We start from the raw sequence: 23,382 nt of genomic DNA on the forward strand, positions 1-23,382 counted from the left end.
TTTGTGTCACACTGTTCAAAACGTTTTCGAAATTTCAGCTTAAATCGTCGTCAACACAACAGCAAAATATTTTCTTGAATTTGTGCACAAATGTATATTTTGCAGTCATTGATGCCACATGAAATCCCATACTATACATTGTATTTGTACTTTAATACATTAATGCACATAAAAGACTATTAATGACACTAATGAGGAAATAATCCGTCACAATTGGGTCCATATCAAGCAATGCTTCAGCCCACACGAAGATGATGGAACAGTGCGTGTGACGGAAATATCATCTAAAGGTATTAAGATCCTGCACATTAAAGGGATGATTCTGATACTGCTTTCACATTGCAGACATGGGTAATGACACGGTATTCTTAAATGGGACTTTAAAACGGGTCTGAGCCTTGAGACCTTTCACATTGCAGGTGAAAACCGTTTTAAAAATAATTTAATACCATTCAAAATTCAACCCGTTTAACCCCCAAGGGACACGTTTCAAGCCATTGAAATAGAGCCATTCACACTGCCTAAAAAACGGCTTTAAAACGTGTAGGACTCTGCTTTTTAACCGTGTTGAAATACCGGTTATGTTTAACCGGTAAATCAACTTTGGCACTTTCACATTGCAGCCTTAAACGTTTTAAAATGGGAAAAAAACGGCAATATACTGTTTTAAAAGTGCAATGTGAAAGGGGTATGAGTGGCAGGCGAAGTGTCTGGTTCACTATCTTATGTTAATGATTAATATGTGAATGCTGAAACCTGTGCTATACATCGATCTGCCAACGCAACAGTCACCACCAGTATCAGACTAGGTGCAGGAGAAACATCTTCCCCTTACCGCTGATACACAGCTGTGGCACTACCACAATTCAGGGTGGTCCGGTAGTGCTGCCTCACTCTGCATAAGACATATGCAAAAAAAGTGGGTTAACTTCTGCGCTGTATATAAGCAGTCGCTATTTGCATCCATGCTAAGGGATCCATCTGAATCAGCCGCCAAGGGGCATTTAGATGCATATCTACGAGCTACAGTGCTAGTTAGCTTTCTCCAGATTTCTGTGACATCTCCTGTATTAGGCCGTTAGTACATAGCAGCAATTAACTGTACTTATAAAGAAAATTAAGTTTCTATATAAATGTATGAAAAAATGCTTGACAACTAGCCCCTGATTATGGAGGGCAAGAATGCATGAGCTACTCTTATACACTTACAGTTCTGCATAAAAAATACATGAGTAATTGGGATCAGATTACCTTTTTCCTGTGTTTATTGGATGACCGGCAGACATCAGTTGCCCCGAAGCAAAAACATGTGGTGCATCCCTTGGTGTTAGAAGGGTCCAAATAAAATGATCCTCTGCGGCAAAAATCGCACCTTGAGCCATCAATATTTTCCTTCACGCAGAGAAAGACACAGATTACTATGTGTACTGTAACCTTTGCTTTTATTATACAATTAATGTTGGCTCATGGATGGAGTTTTGGTTCAAGTAAAGGAGATTAACCTGTAGTTCACACTAATTTCTATGCTGCTACTATTACTATGCATAATAATAATAATAATAATAATAATAATAATAATGATAACTTCATAGAGACAATATAGGAGTCTGTATTTGATTTATCTCTTCATATTTTATATTACATGTTTGGTACTCCAACAAAAAGCGTTCACAAGAGCTTTAAGATGCACCATACTTGCCCACTCTTCTGGTTTCTGAGTCACCTGATTTTTCCAAAAGTCCCCCGCACCCCCACAAAGAGTGTGTACCCCTTCCACATTCCACCCATTTCCTGGAGAAGTGGGCAGAATGGGGAGATAAATACAGTGAATCCACAGTCCCTGTGGAGAGGGTGGGACCTAATGATGCGATTCTATGCTAACTGCATCATTTTTCCCCACTGCTTATGCCAGTGGTTCCCAAACTGTGTGCCGTGGCTCCCTGGGGTGCCTCGGGACACTTGCAGGGGTGCCACGGATTGGTGGACCAGGACCAATTCAAATTATTTATGATCAATTATTTATGGACAAAACCAGTGCTGGTGGCTTCCAATCATAAAATGTGTACAATCAGAAGCAAATCCTGCCATTTAACATATAACTGAACCAAATAAGCACATATAAACACAATCTACTTAATTTTATAAATATTTATTTGGGCCTAGGGGTGCCGTGGAAAAATTCTGATACTCTAGGGTGCCGTGATTTGAAAAAGATTGGGAACCCCTGGCTTATGCAAATATGCTCTAACTGTGGCATTTTCCCAGTCAGGGGGCAGGGCCTGATGATGCAATTAGCCAAACTCTGTCCCCACCTGCTTCTACTCTCCGGGCATCTCCAGCCTAGCATGAGGCATCTCCTGGAGAAGAAATTGTTAATGTAGGTATGTAGGAAATAATGTGCATAAACTTTTCAGTATGGTATAACATTACAGTTGAGAAAACCTGGTATTCCTAGTCAATTGTAGGACCTCCATGTAAGGATAGTTCCATTAGAAGGCAGCTAATAGCTGTGGTAGACTCCACTATTTATCAGGTGTGGAATTATAAAAAGGCTAAAAAGGGCCCAGTCCTATGTCTGCTGTGGATCAGGAACATATTTTCATTGCTTAGTGTATTATATGCGCATAATAAACATTTATATAGGTATAAGACCAAAGAACCCAACCGCGCCTCACGAAGAGAAGGCAGCACCTCTGAGGGGCCCCCTGTTAGACAGGACCCAAAGGTTTAGAGATGGAGAAAAAGGAGTTTCAGAGTGCGCCAATTCATTTGCATATACAACAAATTTGTTAAACCAACAATATAATAGTCAGAAAGAGATTTATATAAAAGTTTATTCAGGAATCTTCGATGATAAAGGTCCAATGCGTTTTGTCAATAGCTTGACTTCATCAGGGGCATTGGAAGTCGAGCAGTACAAAGCAATTTCACACTATAGATTTTCCATTGTTTAATTTAAAAAACAAACAGCAGAAGTTTTCATGCGAAAGGCAATACTGGAAATGGTTTATGTTGGTATCACTGAAGATCAGTAGAAGTAGTAGAGTATTTGGATCTCCGGAGTTCACTTCCGGTTCTGCACTGCTCTAATTGTATCTATTCCGTTGCCAAATATTGGGGTTATTTATCACTCCCCCTAAACTGTGATTAACTTTGGAGATCATTGGATTGCTATTATACCATACTCTACTACTTCTACTGATCTTCAGTGATACCAACATAAACCATTTCCAGTATTGCCTTTCGCATGAAAACTTCTGCTGTTTGTTTTTTAAATTAAACAATGGAAAATCTATAGTGTGAAATTGCTTTGTACTGCTCGACTTCCAATGCCCCTGATGAAGTCAAACTATTGACGAAACGCGTTGGGCCTTTATCATCATTTGGAAGATTCTTGAATAAACTTTTATATAAATCTCTTTCGGACTATTATATTGTTGGTTTAACAAATTTGTTGTATATGCAAATGAATTGGCGCACTCTGAAACTCCTTTTTCTCCATTTATATAGGTATATGCATGTCTATATATATACAGGGGCATAGGCTTGTCGACATTTTGCATTTATTTTATATCAGATGCAGAGATCTTTGGAAACATGGTAGGGTTAATGGAGGGGACATGGGCTGGCACAGGCAAGGAAGCCTAGGATAGGATAACACTGAATGATTCATCATTGTTTGGGCAGATATAAATACCTTGTCAAAGGGGCAGTTTATTGGAGGAAGGGGCCCATGTGCAGCCTCCATGCGGGCACGCACTCTCTCATCAGGGCAGTTGCAGAGTACACTCAGCACTTTGTAAGAGTCTACTATACATGTGCAAAACTCTAGGAAAATTGAGGCCGCCACTGTACAGGTGATTACTGCAGAGCCGGTGCCAGACCACAGAGAGGTAAGTATAATGTATGAGTGCAGGGTGTGTGGTGTGGGCCCCTCTGGATCCAGGCACCAGTGAGCCCCACACATACTGCATATAGATACGCCTATGCCTTGGCCAACGTCACTGATCATTGTTTTGATTTGTAGTATCTTTCTCTGGATTGAACTATTGGCACATAATGCTGCACAGTTGGAGGTACGCTATGCCGCCTGTAGACAAGGCATGCCAAGGGCCTTAGTAGGTAATAGCAGAACATGCTACAGCTATAACCATTACATTGTACACTACCACAGGAGACACCAAGCTTACTTAGTTACTTAATAGTCCAGAACATTTATTTGCATTGGGTATCTTTTACCACAAGGTTAGTTTACCTTATCTAGTTTTTGTATGCCTATTACATATATTGGCAAGATAGAACTATTGCCATTTCCCATTTAGTACACAATATCTGGAAATACACAAGATATATAAGTGTGATAAGCCCAGGATTATTATGTTCTAACCTATTCTAATCCTTTCCCGTTAAACTAATAAAAGAAAAACATATTTGATGGTTTATGTATCAGGGAATTTCTACAGGCCCTAAAATGACCTAGGGCCTTATTTTGGTTCATTCTTTCTGACAAAATCCTTCTTAGATGGACAAAACCATGTGCACTGCAGGTGGGGCAGGTGTTACTTGTGCAGAGAGAATTAGATTTGGGTGGGGTTTTACTTCAAAGTGAGATCTATTTTGCAGTGTAGAAAAAATGCAGTCAGTATTTTCCCTGCACAGAAACAAAATTACTCACCCAAATCTAATTCTCTCTGCACGTTACATCTGCCCCCCCTGCAGTGCACATGGTTTTGTCCATCTAAGAAGGATTTTGTCAGAAAGAATGAACCAAAATAAGGCCCCTAATCTGGATGTTAGTACCTAAAATACCTAATTCTGTTACTTAAGTACAAACTATATAAATTCACTGTGCAAATGTGTGGAAGAAGTAGTTTTCATAAGTAATTCATACTTGCTTCTATGGGAAAGCCACAACTACCAATGGATCTTGCAGCATCGCACTCCCATGTTGCATGCACATCACAGGAGCAAAAGCTGCAAGGCAGAAGCAGGACACCGCCATCACGGCTCCTGCACATTGACTGGAGCAAGGTGATGCACTGTAACATTATGTGCAGCATCTGGCTCCTGTCACTGTGTTGGAGCCAGCACTGCAGACAAAGCAGTCTTCAGGGGGCAGCCCACATCTCCAAAACTCCCAGAATGACGGAAACAGGGTTGGGACACTCAGCCGTGCCCCCTCCCATGAAGTCACACTCCCTTTTAGTGGCCACTACATCAGGGTGGAAGGGGTAAGTGACACCACTGTACATCTGTAATAAAGGCACAGTGCTTCAAAGATAACGATATGGCGAATGGGTAGTTTTATTTTCAAGTAATGCATAAATTCCTAAACTTATAGCATCCTTAAATATGGACTGAAAAATCCTAATTTTAGTTTTTAGATACTAAAAAGATGGGGCTTAGTGATAATACAGGTTCAGTTTCCCAAATCCAAAGTGCTTGGGACCAGATGTATTTTGGATATTTGACATTTCACTATTTTGGAATATTTGCATACTATAATGAGTAAACTTGGGGATGGGACCCAAATCTAAACACAGAATACATTTATCATACCTGCCAACATTGGGGCCGATTCAGGCCTGTTTGTTTGGGTGCGAAATTGTCCAGGTCCCGGGAGCTGCTCAGTCCCCCATTATTACGGCAGCTGCTCAGTCCCTCAACCTCCAACCAATGTACACCTTATACACCCAGCCGGAAGGGCATTTTATACTATATTTTGAATAATTTTGTACATAAACCAAAATTTGTGTACATTCCATACATTCTAGATTTCAGAATTTTGAATATGGGAGACATAATTTGTCCCTCTGTCAAGTTAAGTATTATTGTGTACACGGTCTGTCAATTTCTGGTTAATACACAAAATTATACACCCTGTTATAGTAACTAGCACCGTTAGATCCCACTGCTGCACAAACTGTTACCCTGTTATAGGGCCAGATTCTGACTAATTCCCAGGGGCTGCGACTCCGATTCTTGACTGACCGTGCGCACGCTTCCAAGTGGTCATGCGCGAGCCCTCCATGTGATCAAAGCCAGCGAAGGCCTTTCAGTTGATTGACAGGAAGCCAGCGTTTGGTGGAGGGACCCAGCCGTTTTAAAAGAGTGTCCGGGAAAACACAGACGGGTCCCGGCGTTGGAAGGGAGGATCTCTGACGTCTGAAATGCCGAATAAGTATATGGCCTCTCTGCCACTGTACAAACAGGGAGGGGAGAGGGGAATCCATTCGCACAGCTGCGATCGCATTCACAGCCATGCTCAGGGGCGAGTTTCCAGGTTTCCTCTCTGGAGGTAAAGTGGCTACTTGATCACTGTGCTCCTATTATTTCCAGTGATCAGCTCTGAATTGGGCCCATAGTACTTTGCACAGACAGACCTCAATGCTGCACAAAAGATTACCGTTACAGTACTGTACCTTGAACAGGTAGACCTCAGTGCTGCACAAAAGATTACCGTTACAGTACTGTACCTTGCACAGACAGACCTCAGTGCTGTACAAAACATTACCGTTACAGTACTGTACCTTGCACAGGTAGACCTTAGTGCTGCACAAAACATTACCATTACAGTACTGTACCTTGCACAGGTAGACCTCAGTGCTGCACAAAACATTACCGTTACAGTACTGTACCTTGCACAGACAGAACCCAGTGCTGCACAAAACTATACCCTATTATAGTACCTTGCACAGACAGAACCCAGTGTCCCACAAAATGTTACCCTATTACAGTACCTTGCACAGACAGACCCCGGTGTGATGGTGGCAGATCTGAGGTTCTGTCCCATATGAGTCGCAGTCACAGGGGATACAGTCCGGAAAGCGGAAGAAGCCTGGGGCGCAGCGGTCACACTGCCTGCCTGTTACTCTGGGCTTACATCTGAAAGGTAAAAGCAGTAGTGCACCAGTCACAATTTATACCTTGCAGTTATCGTGGTTGTTTTTTATTTCTTTAATGATAATCTTTTAAAACATTTTCCCATTTAGTAGGTATAGTACAATAATATGTTCATATGCAAACATTGCTGACATACCATTATTATTTATTTTATTAGCAGTTTCCTATATAGCGCACACATATTCCACAGCGCTTTACAGAGAATATTTGAACATTCACATCAGTCCCTGCCCCAGTGGAGCTTACAATCTATATTCCCTACCACATGTGTACACACACACAGACATTCTAGGGTTAATTTGTTGGGAGACAATTAACCTACCAGTATATTTTTGGATTGTGGGAGGAAACCGGAGTACCCGGAGGAAACTTACGCAAGTATGGAGAGAATATACAAACTCTGCACAGGTAGAGCCATGGTGGGAATCAAACCCATGACCTCAGTGCTATGAGGCAGTAATGCTAACCATTACACCATCCGTGCTGCCCCACCATGGTAACTACCATGATAACGTTCCTCAAAATACATGTACAGTATAAGTCTAAATCAGCCGTTCTCTATAAGTTCTGGTTACACCAATGTCAGATACTCGTGGACAGTCCAGCAGTCTAATAATGGCTTTTATACTGATTATATGCTTAATTCGATCTATATATATTATACACACATTGGGCCTGATTCAGCAAGGCTCGTTAAGCAGGAGCCATTTGCTACTTGGCGAGCCCTGAAACGCCGCCCGGCCGAACGTCCGGTCCCCCAGCAGCTGAATCCCATCAATAACATGCAAGGGGATGTACGGGTACACACCCCGCCTCGCACGCGGCTGAAAGGGGAGAGAGAGCATTCCATGGTCGTCAACCATTGAATGATTTCTCTACCCCTGAACTGACTTTTATTTCCTTTGTCAGCGAAGAGGGAGGGGGGGGGGGGGGGGCACTGACATCATGTGACATCAGCCACTCACCCCAGCAGGCATCTTTCCCAGGGGAACACTCAGCGTTATTATGAGTATGCCAATGAAACGCTGGGCTTTCCCCAGATCCAGTGAGAGATGTTGCCCATAGTAACAATCAGATTCTACTTATCATATATCTAGCATCTTATAGAGAATAATAGCTAGAATCTGATTGGTTTCTCTAGGCAACATCTCTCTCTAATGCCTAAAACTCACCCTTCAGTAATTTACCCCTGAATCTCAGTAATTCTTCTCATAGATAGGTTGACATGAGGTGTTTTTCCCCATTTTCCTACTTTACCAACCACGTGAACTCCGATTGGGAACATGTGCTGAGCACAGTATAATCAGAGAGAAGGGAGCCATGTGGGAGTACGTAGTACACTTATTCGGGGTCCATGGGCTGAAATCTATAAATTACTTTACTTTAAAAAAACGTAAAAACTGATACCCCCCTATTCATGTGTGGGCCTTTTGTCTATGTCGACAAACAGATGTAGCCATCTACATCCGGCCAGCACGCTGGAGCTTTCCATCTCTGCGCGCCGTTTGCCGAGAATGGGACGTGAGTCTTATTTGCGGCAATGGGAAGCGCGAGCACGAGGGACACCAGCGCATCCCCATCTTAGCCCAGACAGAAAGCTCCGGCTCGTCGGCGGGATAGGTAAACCTGGCTCAATCTGTAGTGCATGTCAATCTTTTGGAGTCGATCTAGACACAGTCGACCTAATAACTATGGACCCAATGATTCGCACCCATACACGCAGATAACTTATGTTGGCATTGCCCATGTCAAGGCTAGCAAAGCTTCATGTGGAAAGGGTGGTTGTCTGATCGTCTTGCCAACCTGAAGTACAGCACAATCTATCCCAGGAAGCGCAGGTCTCAGCCTGCAGCCAACCTAAATACCAATGTGTACCATTATAAAAGGTGAGTTTGCTGTATGCGTAATTATTGGAGGAGCAATGAGTTGTTACCACCACAGTCACCTTGTAGGATTGCTATTGATTGCTGCGTTGGGTGTATGCTGCAGAGCAAAACTGCTAGATCAGACATCCGTAAGCCATCAATAACCTTGCAAATCCATAGCCAAATATTACCATTACAGCCCCATGGGAAATATTGTATGGAAAAAGCTCTATAATGTAAAACTCATGACTGACCTGCACTGGCCACTTGTTCCATCGCACTCAGGACGGGATGGCTGTATTACACCTGTGGTTGAACAGTTGCATCCTTCGCACCCCAAGAGCGGGTGGTAGCCGAACGTATCGGGTTTGCAGACTTCACATATAGGCTTAACCGTCTGAGGTGGACAGATGCATTTGCCGGTTACTTCATCACACAGGCCACGACCACAAACGCATGCTAAAAGATTAAATGTAGAATCACTGTTATTTGTGGCTAATGGACAAAAAAAATGGGGTGACACCAAATCTTAACACCTTAATGAGACAGGTAACATCCCACAACTGTTATGGTCATCCATTCACTGCTTGTCCTGTTCTGCTAAGCAGAGAAGTGGGTGAGAAAAAGCCTTCCAACTCACGTTTGCAGTATGGAAATCCATAGTAACCAGTAGCGCATCGGCTACAAGTCCTCCCAATGATGTTAGGTCTGCAGCTGCATTGTCCTCCCGTTGGATTGCAATCTTGGCCTGTGGCTCCCTCTACATGGCATCTGCATGGTAATGCTCCGTCATTATAATAAGCCACCAATGATCTGGCGGAATCTCTACAGAATTCAGGTGAGGTAACTGGGCTAAAGGAAAAATATATAAAAAGGGTGTCTTCACTTCCAAGAATATTATAACTCACAATTTCTTAATACACAGTAGAGGCTACAGACTTCCACCATCAGGATAGAACACACGCTGTTCTAAGAATGACTATATAAACAGTGCTTTACAGAATGTTTGTACCAATGAAGGGATATACTGTAACATGTTACTGTATGCCTGTGCGGTTTTACTGCTGTGCATGATTCAGGCACACGGGAGAGAAAGAGCTAATGCCTCAATTATAACATTATTAAAATATATATATATTTAAAGTACTTATAATCATTATAGCAATGTTCCCTTCATCCTTCATGCCATCGTCTCCCTCATTCTTAGTATACACTCCCTTTAACCCAACTCCCTTGCTAAGTGCAGTGGGCAGATGTGTTAAGCCTGGTGAAGTGATAAAGTGGAAGGTGATAATGCACCAGCCAATTATCTCCCAATTATCTCCATTTTTTCAAACACAGCTGTTTGGCTGGTGCATTATTTCCTTCCACTTTATCACCATTGTATCATTTCACCAGGCTTAATACATCTGCCCCAGTGTGTGCTATCTTTCTTCTCCCCTCTATCTCCAAGCTCCATGAGAAGGTGGTGGTGTAGAACCTAATCATCTGCTTTCTCCAACTCCCTCCTAAACTCTTTGCAGTCTGTCTTGTTCCACTAAAATCTCCCTCACCAAGATCACCTCCTCATGGCCAGTTCTCTATTCTTAGACTTCCTGAGCTCATCACAGCATTTGACACTGCAGACCAGCCCTTCCTTCTCCAAACTTTCCACTACATTGAGCTTTGCTTTTCACCTCTCTCCTGGTTTGCTTTTCATTCCTTTTTCCTCATTCTCTACAACCAGCCCCCAGCTCCCCTTCACTACTGACCCAGTTGGGATCCTTCAAAGTTCAGCTCTTGGCCTGCTACTCTTATCTTCCCTTGGCTAGCTTCCTGTTCCTCACTAATCTTCAGTCTCAATTTCTTCATTATTCCCTCCCACCCTGAAGACCACTTCCCACTCTATATTCACTCCCACACTCCATTAAACTTCCAACCAGCATCCCAGCCGTCAAAGTCCTTCAATCTTATTTTTGTAATCTAGTTCATAACATCCGCCCTCCTCATCTAAGTCTGCAGTCTCTGCCATCTTCTAGCGATCACATCCACCCATACTCCCTATGGATTGTATACTACTATGGAGTATGACCCTCTGTCCTTAGTCTTCCATGCAGTCTAATGTTAACTGCACACTGTCTTTATGTATTTGTATTTATACAGGGTCTGTATCATTGTATGTTTTTCCCTTATACAGTGCTATGGAATCATTGTGGTACATTATAAATAAACAATAATAATAATAATAATTACAACATGGATACAGTAATTTGCAGACATACTGTATGCCTGGTTGCAGACAATTACAATGATGTTTAGTGGCTATGAGAAATATACATAACTGCATATATATTTATTGGAGTCTCAAGCTCCTTGTGAATAATAGCTGTGTAATCCTGAGAGCACAGAATAAAGAAATATATAATATTGGACCTGTTAGGTGCAATGGCACAAACCCAAGGCTTGTGTGCTGTATTTTCAGTGTATATCATCAATAAATACTATAACAATTATGACAATTCTTGCATATTACCCAATTATCACTTCTAAAGACCTACAGTACATGAAGAAAGATGCAAACATTTTAAAATAAGGTTTTAATTTTTTTGATGTTTACGGCAAATTGCAAATAAGTGTCATGCTCGGTACAAGAAGAACTTCCTTACTCAATATAAAAGCTGTTTTCTCCACAGATAGTAATAAAGTCAAAAGATTTATCCAGTGGTTTGTCCTGTAAGAGGTCATGTGTGTAACTATCGGCTGGAACCAGTAGAACAGATTCCTAAAAGAGAACAAGATTCTATTATTTTAGTTCCAAACAACAGCTTCAGCTACAAACATGACATTGTTCCTATACACACAAAACAATAACAATAGACAATCCAAAAATAGCTTTTATAAATTTGAAGATCAAATATTATCAAAAATATAAACAAAAAACGCACAAATACAAACTGATAACATATAAAAATGAATGCAAATAGATCGCTACAGGATAGAAAACAATACAAAATGTACCTGTACATAGAGCACAAAATAGTCTGAGCGTCTATTAGATTGGTATCCAATTACCATCAACAAATGGGGAAATTGGAAAGCAGCACTGACTGTATACAAATTATTAAACAATGAAACCATTAAAAACCATATGGAGATTGGACTGATTTCACATTAAAATAAATACATTTTATTAATGGAATGAGTGACCGTTTGGGAGAAAGGCTGGTATTGGCTGCACGTTTGAAAAAAGTCCCACATATGATATGGATGCAAATGACTGTCCGGAAGAGCTATAGCAGCAAATATCATACATTTACCGGTGTTTAAAAAATGTTTGTTAGGTGCTGATTGGATGGTAGTTTATAATTTTTTCACTTTATCACTCGCCAAGGCTCCAAGTATAATTCCCCCTATGTCTTTCAGTTTTATATATATCAATGAAATGATCCAACAGAATGACTATTGGTTCCTAGTACTGTACAAGTATAACCAGATTGCAGGGGGTGGCCTGAATGGTCACATATACTCACCAAAACCAGGGGCTTCTCTGACGGAGTTGTCACAGTTACTGACAGGTCATGGTTAGTTACATCAAGCCCAATCCGATTACCTGCAACCACCAGTTCTCGACAGCCAAACATGTGGGGGCAATACGAGGCATTAAAGGTACCTAGAAGAATGTCACATATTCATTTCAGAGATGTAAATAATACAGATACTGTAATAATGCCGGAGGAGTTGTGTCACACCCTTACCTGACCACTGGGTCCCACCGTTCACCAGCACTGACACAGGAAATGTAGGGTTCAAAGTCTGATAGTATTGGACAATGAAGACAAATCTTCCTGTATGCGGTATTCTTCTGCCCAGCGTTATGTGATTCTATGTAGTTGGCAGATCATAAAATATATTAGTAAAGATATAATTGATATACACGCTTTTTAAAGTAATTTGATTTTTACCAAGCGAAATAGTTTTTTTGCTTATTCGAGCTATATAAATACATGGTGGGGTAAAATAGAAAATAGGAAAATAGAAATCATATTTTAAGAGCAGACATTGGGCCGCCTGCGTTTCCAGGGGGACACCCAGTGCTTTCATGGGGACGCCAATAAAATGCTGCACAAGACCAATCTCCACCCCTTCCCTCCCCTGACCATGCAAACGCCCGGCAACTGTAATACTCGCCCAAGACATTCGCACATCGGGTCTGCACACGCGTATATTTACCGACACGTATGCGTATACACGAAACATCGGTCCCCACAGTGAATTCAAATTCTGAATCAGGCCCATAATACATTAAACTTAACATGTGTTGTTTAAAAAAAAAAAACCAGAGATTTCTTTTTACTGATAATAACAGTCCATTTATACCCCTTTCACACCAGAAAATGCTGGGACTTACACAGGAATACAGTCCAGGGATCATGCATCTTCTGGTGTGAAGGTGGAGAGTTAGTGCAGGCGGCGGGAGGCATGGTGAGTTGATGATGCTGGCGGGGACTGCCTGGGATGGGCTCGGAGTTGTGAAAGGGATGCGGTTGGGGTGGGGGGGGTGGGGGTTTGTGAGCGCCTGGGATTGGTCACCCACCACCCACAGGCCTGACCTCCCGGACCGGCACCCGTCCTCCTACCCCCACACGGACAGGACACAGGATCCATGTGGACACTGGGGACTACCTCCAGGCACTGGGACCGTCCCTCCTCCTGTGTGGACACCGGGGAACTTCATCCCCAGCACTCACCCGGTGGCTTCCTTTGCGGTGCAGCGTGTGCATCGCTCACTTCCAGCACCGTGGCCAGCGACAGAAAGCCGGGATGCCAGGTAAGTATCTTGCACACAAGCCTGTAGTCTGGGAAGGACCCGGGAGCAACCCTGCTAGCTAGCAGGGTTGAAATCCCGGCAAATTGTTCCCGGGATTTTGGCCCAGAAACCTTTCACATCATCGCTAGTTGCGGGTTGTTCACAGGCCCAACCCAGGAATTTAGGCTGGTGTGAAGTTACTAGTGTAAGTTACTATGTAGCACTTTTGAAAGCTGTAACATCTTCTGCTTTTTCTATATTTGAATTTAAAAAGTCAGTAATATAAAATACAAAATAATGTATGTTATGGACTCAAATCTTTGTTAAAAGTGTGACATTCGCTACATTATCATTCTATTTATATCACTTGTCATTATGTTATATCTCAGCTTATTGATAGGATTTTATATGTGGTCAGAGGCTTTAACTATTACTTTATATGCCTTATGTGAATCAGAGTACGCCACATCACAAATACAGTACCTCATCTGATTTCAGCAATACTTTGTTGCCTGGCTGACCAGGAATCACCGGCCCAAGGACAGGTTCTTGTACCCTGTTCTTCTGCCCGCCAGAATATCTAGCATCTTTAAAAGAGTCCAGAATCAAAGCCAGAGGTGGATTTTCATAGACTGAAGACTGGACACAAGAAGGGCTTGGAAACAACAATACATAATATAAATAGAATTGCCAACTTTTCACAATATATTTGACATAATTTTGGCCCTGAACTTCACGACAGAGTGGCAAATTGTCCTATGTTAGATGAGGCCTAATGTCACAAGTGCCTGCCCCCATCAGCTACAGTACCCGATGAATCAGTGAAGCACCCATCTTTCCTCCAGGGGTATGATATAGATATATCTATACTGTATGTGTGTGTGTGTGTGTGTGTGTGTGTGTGTGTGTGTGTGTGTGTGTGTGTGTATATGTATGTATGTATGTATGTATGTATGTATACACACACTTAGATGGAGGCCATTGCAAACTTATTTTTCACCAATTGCAGCTGCCCTCTGGGCACCATTTTGACAGTATGGTTTAATTTGTATGGGGGCATATATAGAGAACATAAATAGCACATTCCATCCAGGAACAGATGAAATGCTGGATGTTCTGATCCTTGTAGTTACTATAATGGTTGGACCTGACAGCTTTAAGCTTTCCAATAGCAAAGTGATGCAATGACCAGAGAGTTCTCTTGCTAATGGTACGAATGGATGCAAAGTAACTGCATATACCAGAGGTTCCCAACCACGGTCCTCAAAGCACCCCAACGGTCCAGGTTTTAGGTATATCCATGGATCAGCACAGATGGTTAAATCAGCCTGACTGACAGATTTATTAAGCTCGGTGAAGTGATAACGTGTCTGGTTTTTATCATCGGCCAATCAGCTCCTACCTGTCATTTTTCAAACCAAGCCTGTAACTTCACAGGTAGGAGCTGATTGGCCAGTGATAAAAAACAGACAGTTTATCACTTCACCGAGCTTAATAAATCTGCCCCTGAGTTACTAATTAAGTCACCTGTGGCCAAGCATGGATATACTTAATACCTGGACCGTTGGGGTGCCTTGAGGACCGCGTTTGGGAACCTAAGGCATATACTGTAGTAGCACTAGAGAAAGTCACAATGGACTGAGCCTCATGACTATAATGTAAGCATAATGATGAGTATATTTAATTAATCACATACTTAATTTGGTATTTAGTAGAAATGAAATAATCTCTGCGTAGTTACCATTGATTAGGAGGCCGCCCATACGCTGCAATACAGTGCACCTTTGGTTCAGCATATTCCATGGTGAACTGTTCCATAGGAACAACGCATACAGTGTGCTGCAATATAAACACAAAACACACACATGTACTAAACATATACAGTTAAGAAAGGTTTATATGTATGTATCATGGAATACTGTCTTCTGAGCAGCAGAACATTAACAGAAACCAGCACATGTGTGTGATGGTCAAATTGATATCTGTGATCCCCTTAATATAACTGGGCTCAATGAATACTGTCCATTTAGGGGCAAACAATTACACTGGCCCCAGTAACCAATGAAATACTTGCTTTCAGTTTTGAATTTGTACTGCACAGATACACGCTGATTGATTGCTCTGTTCCTGTACACATTTGGTAAGAATTCGACATTTCAATTAGAATAATCTTCTGTAAGATGGAAAACTCACCAGCAGGAATCTGACTGCTGATGCAGTGACCTGTATTTCTGAGTCCGGAGACAGCTCCAGCACTGCAATCCTATTTATGTTGTCCACTGCAATACTGCGGCACAGGAAGCTGAAGTAAACAATAAAATATAGATATATTAATTTAAACAAGTATTGTTCTTATATATTTGTACAAGGGATGGCCATGGATGCGATCACCATAAATGGTTTCTATCGATGGCAATAGTGCAAGCAGTCATCGATGGTAACATATTATTTGATGTATGACCAGCACTGGATTTTACTATCGATAGCCATCCCTTTTTTTTTTTTACTGAATAACCTGTGGACCAATCAGAACCTGGGTGTCGAGGCAGAGCTATGCTCCATGTCTCGGCACTTTGGGGGGAAAAAGAACCTATTCTGTTATGCTGAGCCATCGATCGACTGAAACCATCTTGTTCTCCCCCATCAATGGCATAACTATTCCACATCGGTCACAAACCATCGATGATTATGAATTACCGATGGTTGATGTGCATTCCTATTTCGTACATGCAAGAAATCTGCAGTAATTGTACTGAAATCCAGGTTTCTAGCATAGCAGCACTTTAGACAGAGGTTTATATGTAAAGTTACCGTATTTTGGCCCTTATTCCGATCTAAGCGGTAACGGCCGCATGCGGCCGTTCCGCCGATGTTTTCGCTCTGCGCATGTGCAGAGGACACTCTGCGCATATGCAGGCGAAATCGCCGCACAATTTTTTTTACCGCCGCAAAGGGGGTGGATAGGGGCGTGAGGGGCTACTTAGCCTCATTTCCCTATGCATACGCCCCGCGTTTCATGGGCGTTCCCATGCAAACGCGGGGCGTACGCATGGTAATGAGGCTGTGACGCATGTGTTGGGGGCGGGCATCTGACATCGCCGGATGTCAGCTGCCCGCCCCCATACATGCTTTCACACGGACAAGTGTCCGTGAGGTCTATGGTTGCGGGAGCTGGTGGAGCGTGCGGCCCTGCCTTCGATGGTCGGCGACCATCGAATGCAGGGGGCTGCTCCAAGATGGTGGAGGCGTATCCCCCGCCATTTTCATGCGGACCGCCACATGTCCGCGTACGGACGGCCGTGGCGATCCGTATGGAAGGCGGTGATTCGCCTGCACGGTCGGAGCCGCATATGCGGCTCCGGCCGCACAAAGCAGAATAAGGGCCTTTGACGGTTAGATAAGACCACAGAGAAAGGATTAAAACAAATATGCTCCTTGTGTCTATAATATAATTGTACAGTAATCAATAAAATAAGTATACAAAATCGCTGCTCTTCACTGCACAACATACTGGAGACAAATGATCAGGAAGAAACACATTCTACTGATGGACATCTCTTCTACAGGATAAGGAAGGACTATACAGGTACAGGAGAATGCAGTCCAAAATAATCCGCCATATTCAAAATCCCCTTCTATTCCAGGTTAAGTCTTTGTCTCCTGATTATACCCAATGGCTCAAGGATCATTGTTCCTTTCTTTGTTCTCTAGCTGTGAGTAGAATACACAGATGTGTCCTCAAACATAGGGTGGATAATCCTGGGGAATTTATTAAATTCCGTGATTCGGACTAAATAATACTCAATCCCGGAATTCCCGGCATACCTGGGACTGACCCATCTCTGCAGTATCTGCCACCCACACCAGCCGTCCTGAAGTATTACTTACATGGGGCCGGCCAGAGGTGACAGGTGGCAAATATAGGACACGGCAGATCATTGCGACTACAGGGAGGCTGGCAGTGTGTCTCCCTGATCTGGTACTTCGGGTGGAAGTGGTGTGGCTGGCTGTGCAGCATGATCTCTGACCATGTCATGCTGCACAGAGCCGCACAGCAGGGAGATTGCTCATGCACAGGGTGTGGCCACCTCCCGCGATTAGTCTAGACCCCCAAAACATTTAGGGGGGTGAAAACACACTTTAAAGTCGAGGGGGGGGGGGGGGGAAGTGTTATTGTGCACCCCCCCCCCCCCCTCAGCAGCAGCAGCACACACGTACGGCACCTGCTGTACATGTGTGCTGCTGATCGGGAGAGATGGAGGGGGAAGTAGGGGGGGGTCGGACCAGGGCCCCCGCCAGGCCCCTCCAGCAAGCCCGGACCCGGGTAATTAGAAACCCACCCCCCCCTCTCGGCTGACCTGTCTATAATAGGTTTAATATAACAACACTGGATACATCTCCCTATCGATCTAGTGCTGACTACCATAACAACAGCTAACCCTATGCCTGCCTACGATCCTTCCATCTTGTACAAGGCTACAGCATTAACTGCACAGGAAATGGAGTTACACATATACAAAGTCACTGAATAAGTACGAAGGAACTTGACGTGAGTAAAAGCAGAATGTGCTTACATCAGAGACCATTTTTACATATTGTAGATTCAGAATTACTAATGTTGCACAATCAAATTGATCACATTTCTGTAGCCACGCCTTCCTGTTGGACCTCCAAAAGAGTATTATAGTTTGTGTACAGCCTACATGTACATGTGCTAGTCATCCACAATGCTCATTTATTTCATACAGTATGTGTCCTTATAGCCCCTGAGAGGGGCTATTTGGCGTGAATGTATGGATTCAGTATGAAATCCCGGCGTTCAAAATCCTGACGCCGAAATCCCGACAAGGGGGGGACGTGGATCGCCCCCCCTTGTGGGCTCGCTGCGCTCGCCACGCAGCGGGCCCGGTGCCTCGCTACGCTCGGAACGCTAATTTATTCTCCCTCCAGGGGTGTCGTGGACACCCACGGAGGGATTTCGGCGGTCGGGATTCCAGCGTCGGGGTTCTGAACGCCGGGATCCCGACCGCCGGGATTTAAACTGCATCCCCATTGTATAAGGATACATATGTATGTCTGTGAAATAAATAACCTTTGTGGACAACTAGCACATGCACGTGTAGGAAGCTGTACACAAACTATAATACTCTTTTGGAGGTCCAACAGCGTGGCTACAGACAAGTGATTTATTTAGTAGGGCAATTTTCTGTTTATTTTTATTTTTTGTTTTTATTTTAATACTAGTAAACCCGCTGGGGAAGTTGAAATTGCACCTCTATGGTATTAATGTATTGCAAATGCCCTTTACGCCATCTAGTGTAAATCAAAAGAATCTTAAATCCATTGAGGACGGACCTGATGCATTAATATCTAATCGTTGTGGTACTCCTGACATGCACATTTTCTATTCCCCAAAGTATTGGAATATGATCGTCCATACTTTATTGTTTGTTATTGTTGAAACCACCGTCACAGACGCAAGTTTGTTAAATAGTAATGCGAATGAATACACAACCCCAGAGAGATATATATCTATAAAACCCCACCCAAATCTAATTATCTCTGCACAAGTAACACCTGCCTCACCTGCAGTGCACATGGTTTTGTCCATCTAAGAAATATTTTGTCAGAAAGAGTGAACTAGATTAAGGGCCTCAGTTCCTGCTGGAGCCTACTGAAAAATAGCCCTGTCTATAAGTGTAAATAGCTTCAAACAAAGGACAAAGAGCCGTAAGCGTAACTGGTTTGAACCAGCTATAACCAGTGACCAGGCAGGACCGTAAATGGACATCTTAAACTTAAGGAAGAATAAACCAATGAGAAGATGCCTGGTCTCCTTGTCTCACTCAATAACCCACAAAATTGAGCCTCCAGCCCCTTTCCTATAAATGGAGCTATACCAGGCCGGAACAGACAATCAATGTGATCTGTTCAGAACACATTTTCCAAGGATCCTGGGGGAGCGCGTGCGATCGCATCTCTGCGTCTGTAACGGTAATTGATATTCTTATATGTGTGTTTGTTGCTTTGTGTTGGCTGTACCTGCATTTGGTTAATTCATTTATGTAATACATATTCATTGTATATTCTGTATTGTAGAATTGTTTCAAAGTAATGTTTGTTACCCTCTGAGAACCCTTGTCCATTAGGGACGGAAATATGCTAGGACACGGGGTTAGATCCGTGATCCCACCATAACATATTGTCTTTGCGTTTTAATTCCTGTATGAGTATATAGCGTATGTGACGCTTAAAAAGGTTTTCATATTTTCGGTGAAGATAAGTACAAATGTAAAGTATTACTCAAAGGTGGTTTAAGAGGTGAATCGTATTGCATTCATATTTTTAGTCATATCAGTCGCAGACGCACTAGCGTCTGAGTCACACGCTTAGACATACTAGTGGCTGGGTATAAAGCCGATAAAAGGTTGTGGTTGCTAAGAATAACAACTGATCGAGTGTAAGGTAACAGAAGCTGCGTAACTATCTCATTGTCCACTGGTTTTGTTAAAAATCAGGTATTCATATAGCTCAAAGCAAAAGCTTCGAAAGCTAGTCTGCTACCTTCTGTTTGTGCATGTGTGAGAAAGAGATGTAGTTTCACTTTCTGCCAGCAGATGGCAGTGTTTCGGAGACTCACAGACACTAGACATATATATAGATGCTATTGGAATAAATTATAGTTTCATTTTGTTAGATAAATAAACAAGGTCATAGAGCAAAATAAGTAGTTACTGTAGTGCTGGCTCTGTTATGTACTGTAAAACTTTACATTTATAAGAAATAAGCATGTGGTTAATAAATAATTAATATATTATAGGATAATAAAATGAAGTAAATATGCAATATTCATCAGGATGTCAGAAGCAAACACAGGATTTCTAGAGAGGAGATTCCAAATGTATGATTTTAGAGTGATTGTTACCAGCCCATTAATAATGTATAATTAACATGTAACAAGCTATAGGGGGGCATTCAACTATTGCCATATTTTTTGCCAGGAGAAACATATGGCAAATTGGATACGCTCTATTCAATGACCGTGATTGATTTTCAACTGATCAAAAAATCCATCACTGAAGAAGACCATGGGGATCAGTGAATTTGCAGCCATGCTCGACCGATTTTGGGTCCATTTGCCCCCCAAAAAGTGTAAAGGCATGAGTGAAATAAACGTGCATAAACGCCCACAATTGAATACTCTATGGGTGAATTCACTTGATTGAATACCCCAGATAGTCTGTCCAACATGAAGAGCAGTTTATGTAATACAGTACTTCAGACATATGCAGGCCAGGTTGTGGGGAACTAGAAGCCCTGCCTGTGTTTCCTATGCCTGTCCATCCAAAAGAAAATCTGGATGTTATTTCTCCATGAATAGAGGACAGAAATGCTAAGCTACAGTAAGCAGCTATGTGATAAGAAGGAACACTGTACATACAGTACCTGTATCTACAGCTGTACAGTCTGACTCTGGCTGTAGCAGTAGGATTACTGTTTGTCATCACATTAATAAAGAACTGCTGAGCATCTGCATTGACATATTCAAAAATAAGCACATAATAGCCAAACCGAGGGACGTTTACTCTGAAACGCAACTCCACCTGCAGAAACAAATGTACACGTTATGTATATGTTTATTCTTTACTATCTGACAATGCAAATAAATAAATAAATAAATGTGATACAGTATATATTATATAACAAGCTACAGCACATGTCTAGTACATGTAAGGTGAAGAGAAGAAGCAGGTGTCAGGCAGTGAGAGTGTCACACCCCCGCATAGTGAGACCACATCTCCTAATGAGGTTACACCATAATTGCCTACTTTTGAAAACTAGTTTCAGGGAGATTATAGTTGGTAATAGAATTTTGCAAAGCACCCCACTGAGGGGGCGTGTCATGCTTCACCCAAAGGGCGTGTCTAGTTCCATATATGGAGAGATTGTAAAAAAAGAGATTGTGAACGTGGCACCTAGAAGCGTGGGTGTGTACTGCTACATCTGAGAGGAATCTTTTAAAATGACTTATATCCAAATGTAGATGAGCCCCAAAGCAGTTAGTAAGAGCTACTATACTTGGTAAAGTGCTGGGAAATGGTGCAGATGATTCAATGTAAATGTATCTATCTCTCATTCCTTTTTTCCCAAAAAATGTAACGGTGTAATGTGGGCTAGGTGAAATGAGGGAGATTGCTAGACTAATGAGGGAGAGAGGGAGATTGCTGCTATTTCAGGGAGTCTCCTGCAGAATGCAGGAGGGTAGGCAACTATGGGTTACACCCCTTTTGTTGAGGTGGGGAGGGTAAAAGAGGGACCAGGAAGCAAAAGAATAGGGGCTGGGGAGGAAAGTAACCAAATCTATTGTGCAGTGTCACATGAGCAGTGCAGCATCACTGAGTTTTATGCAATACATTTGGATTTCTACAATGCATGCTTAATGTAGACAGCAGGGAACATTGGTGGTTTTCCCACTATGGAAGGTGAGGCATGTGCCTAGAGGTGCCACTTGATGGGGCGGGTGGTACAACAAGATCCTCTGCATGAGGTGCCACAAAAAGCCTGTTTTTGGGTTTTTTTTTGTCACTACTACTTAATTTGCAACTGGAAGGAGGGCAATGAGCAGTAAAGGTGTGATGTAGGAGGTGGTGGGGGAAGGCTTGCAGTCTGGACGTATCAGGACTGATCTGACATGGGGCATAACAGGATCAAAGGAGGCAGTGATGTAATGGGGGTGACCAATAATATTGTGCCTAGCTGGAGATGCATCCTACCCACACTACTTCCTGGAAAACGCTGCAGCTTAGCATTTTGTATTCAGATACAGCTGCATCGCGCACAAAATATAGGCATGCCACATATTAATTTAATAGGCAAAGTCTGCTTGTGCCTCTTATTTTCATAGCAATGCAGATAAGACACATTTTCAAGGAAAAAAGCCCCTCTGCACTGGCGGCTCTCATGCACCCTTTGTGCCATGACTCATTATGTATGGAGGCACCGCCATGTTTTTTACAGACGGAAGTCGGAAGCTGTACGCCGATTAGCGGCGCTCAGCATCAGCTGTAATGTATTGATACTGGTATAAATATGCCAGCGGATGGACATTAAAGCACGCTTCTGAAGAAGGAAACCATTTCCGAAACGCGTTAAGCGTGCTTGTAGATCGACTCGTGGACCCTGAAAGGCTGACCTGTAGAGTGTGACCCCCGGCTGTGGCTTCTTATTCCGGACTAAGGAACCCAGAAGGATTGTGACCTTATCAACAATTGGTCAAATTAGGTAAGGTTTTATTCACCTTATCACATTGTTACCTATGAGCGCTATCGTTTGAATTGACCTTTCTCTATCTATTCAGAAAAAAAACCCGAAAGATTACAAAATGAGGCCAACCTACCTCTCTTCCAGAAATGTCCGCCATGAATGGGTATCCAAGACTTGGCTGTTGAACATTTATGGGTCGATTTACCCCATCCTGTTTGAAATACTCCATCTCAGTACCACGGACACACGCAAAGTTATCCATGGGCAAATGCTGATACACTAAACAGCTTGGGAACAGGAAAAATAGGTGAAATTAAAGGTTATGTGGCAAATGTGCTAAACCTTCTACAGAAATAAAGTGGAGAGTGGTAAAGTACCAGACAATCAGCTCCCAACTGTAATTTTTAAAACACAGCCTGTCACATGGCAGTTTGGAGCTGATTGGCTGGTACTTTATTGCTCTTTACTTTATCACTTCTAAAGATTAGTAAATATTGTATACCTCACAATATGGTGATCTGACAAATATAAGTATGGTTACAGAAATAAATGGAAGGTGCAATG

The 23,382-nt window shown here is 42.6% G+C and overlaps 1 protein-coding gene across 2 annotated transcripts in view; it reads right to left on the reverse strand.

Moving 5' to 3' along the window:
- The window catches only part of LAMA3 (laminin subunit alpha 3), a 208,285-nt gene that overhangs the window by 84,412 nt on the left and 100,491 nt on the right, over positions 1–23,382 (reverse strand). For both annotated transcript variants that reach the window (XM_083187511.1, XM_083187512.1), the window contains exons 25-36: positions 22,952–23,105; positions 21,001–21,158; positions 15,748–15,856; positions 15,296–15,393; positions 14,038–14,209; positions 12,503–12,629; positions 12,278–12,417; positions 11,414–11,529; positions 9,409–9,620; positions 9,023–9,227; positions 6,741–6,885; positions 1,252–1,392 (exon numbers count right to left, since the gene is read on the reverse strand). In XM_083187511.1, the coding sequence (XP_083043637.1) occupies positions 1,252–1,392; positions 6,741–6,885; positions 9,023–9,227; positions 9,409–9,620; positions 11,414–11,529; positions 12,278–12,417; positions 12,503–12,629; positions 14,038–14,209; positions 15,296–15,393; positions 15,748–15,856; positions 21,001–21,158; positions 22,952–23,105 (1,777 nt within the window). The remainder of the gene's footprint in view (positions 1–1,251; positions 1,393–6,740; positions 6,886–9,022; positions 9,228–9,408; positions 9,621–11,413; positions 11,530–12,277; positions 12,418–12,502; positions 12,630–14,037; positions 14,210–15,295; positions 15,394–15,747; positions 15,857–21,000; positions 21,159–22,951; positions 23,106–23,382) is intronic.

This window comes from Crinia signifera, chromosome 5 (genome assembly GCF_055691185.1).
Source record: "Crinia signifera chromosome 5, ASM5569118v1, whole genome shotgun sequence".
NCBI classification, from domain to species: domain Eukaryota; kingdom Metazoa; phylum Chordata; class Amphibia; order Anura; family Myobatrachidae; genus Crinia; species Crinia signifera.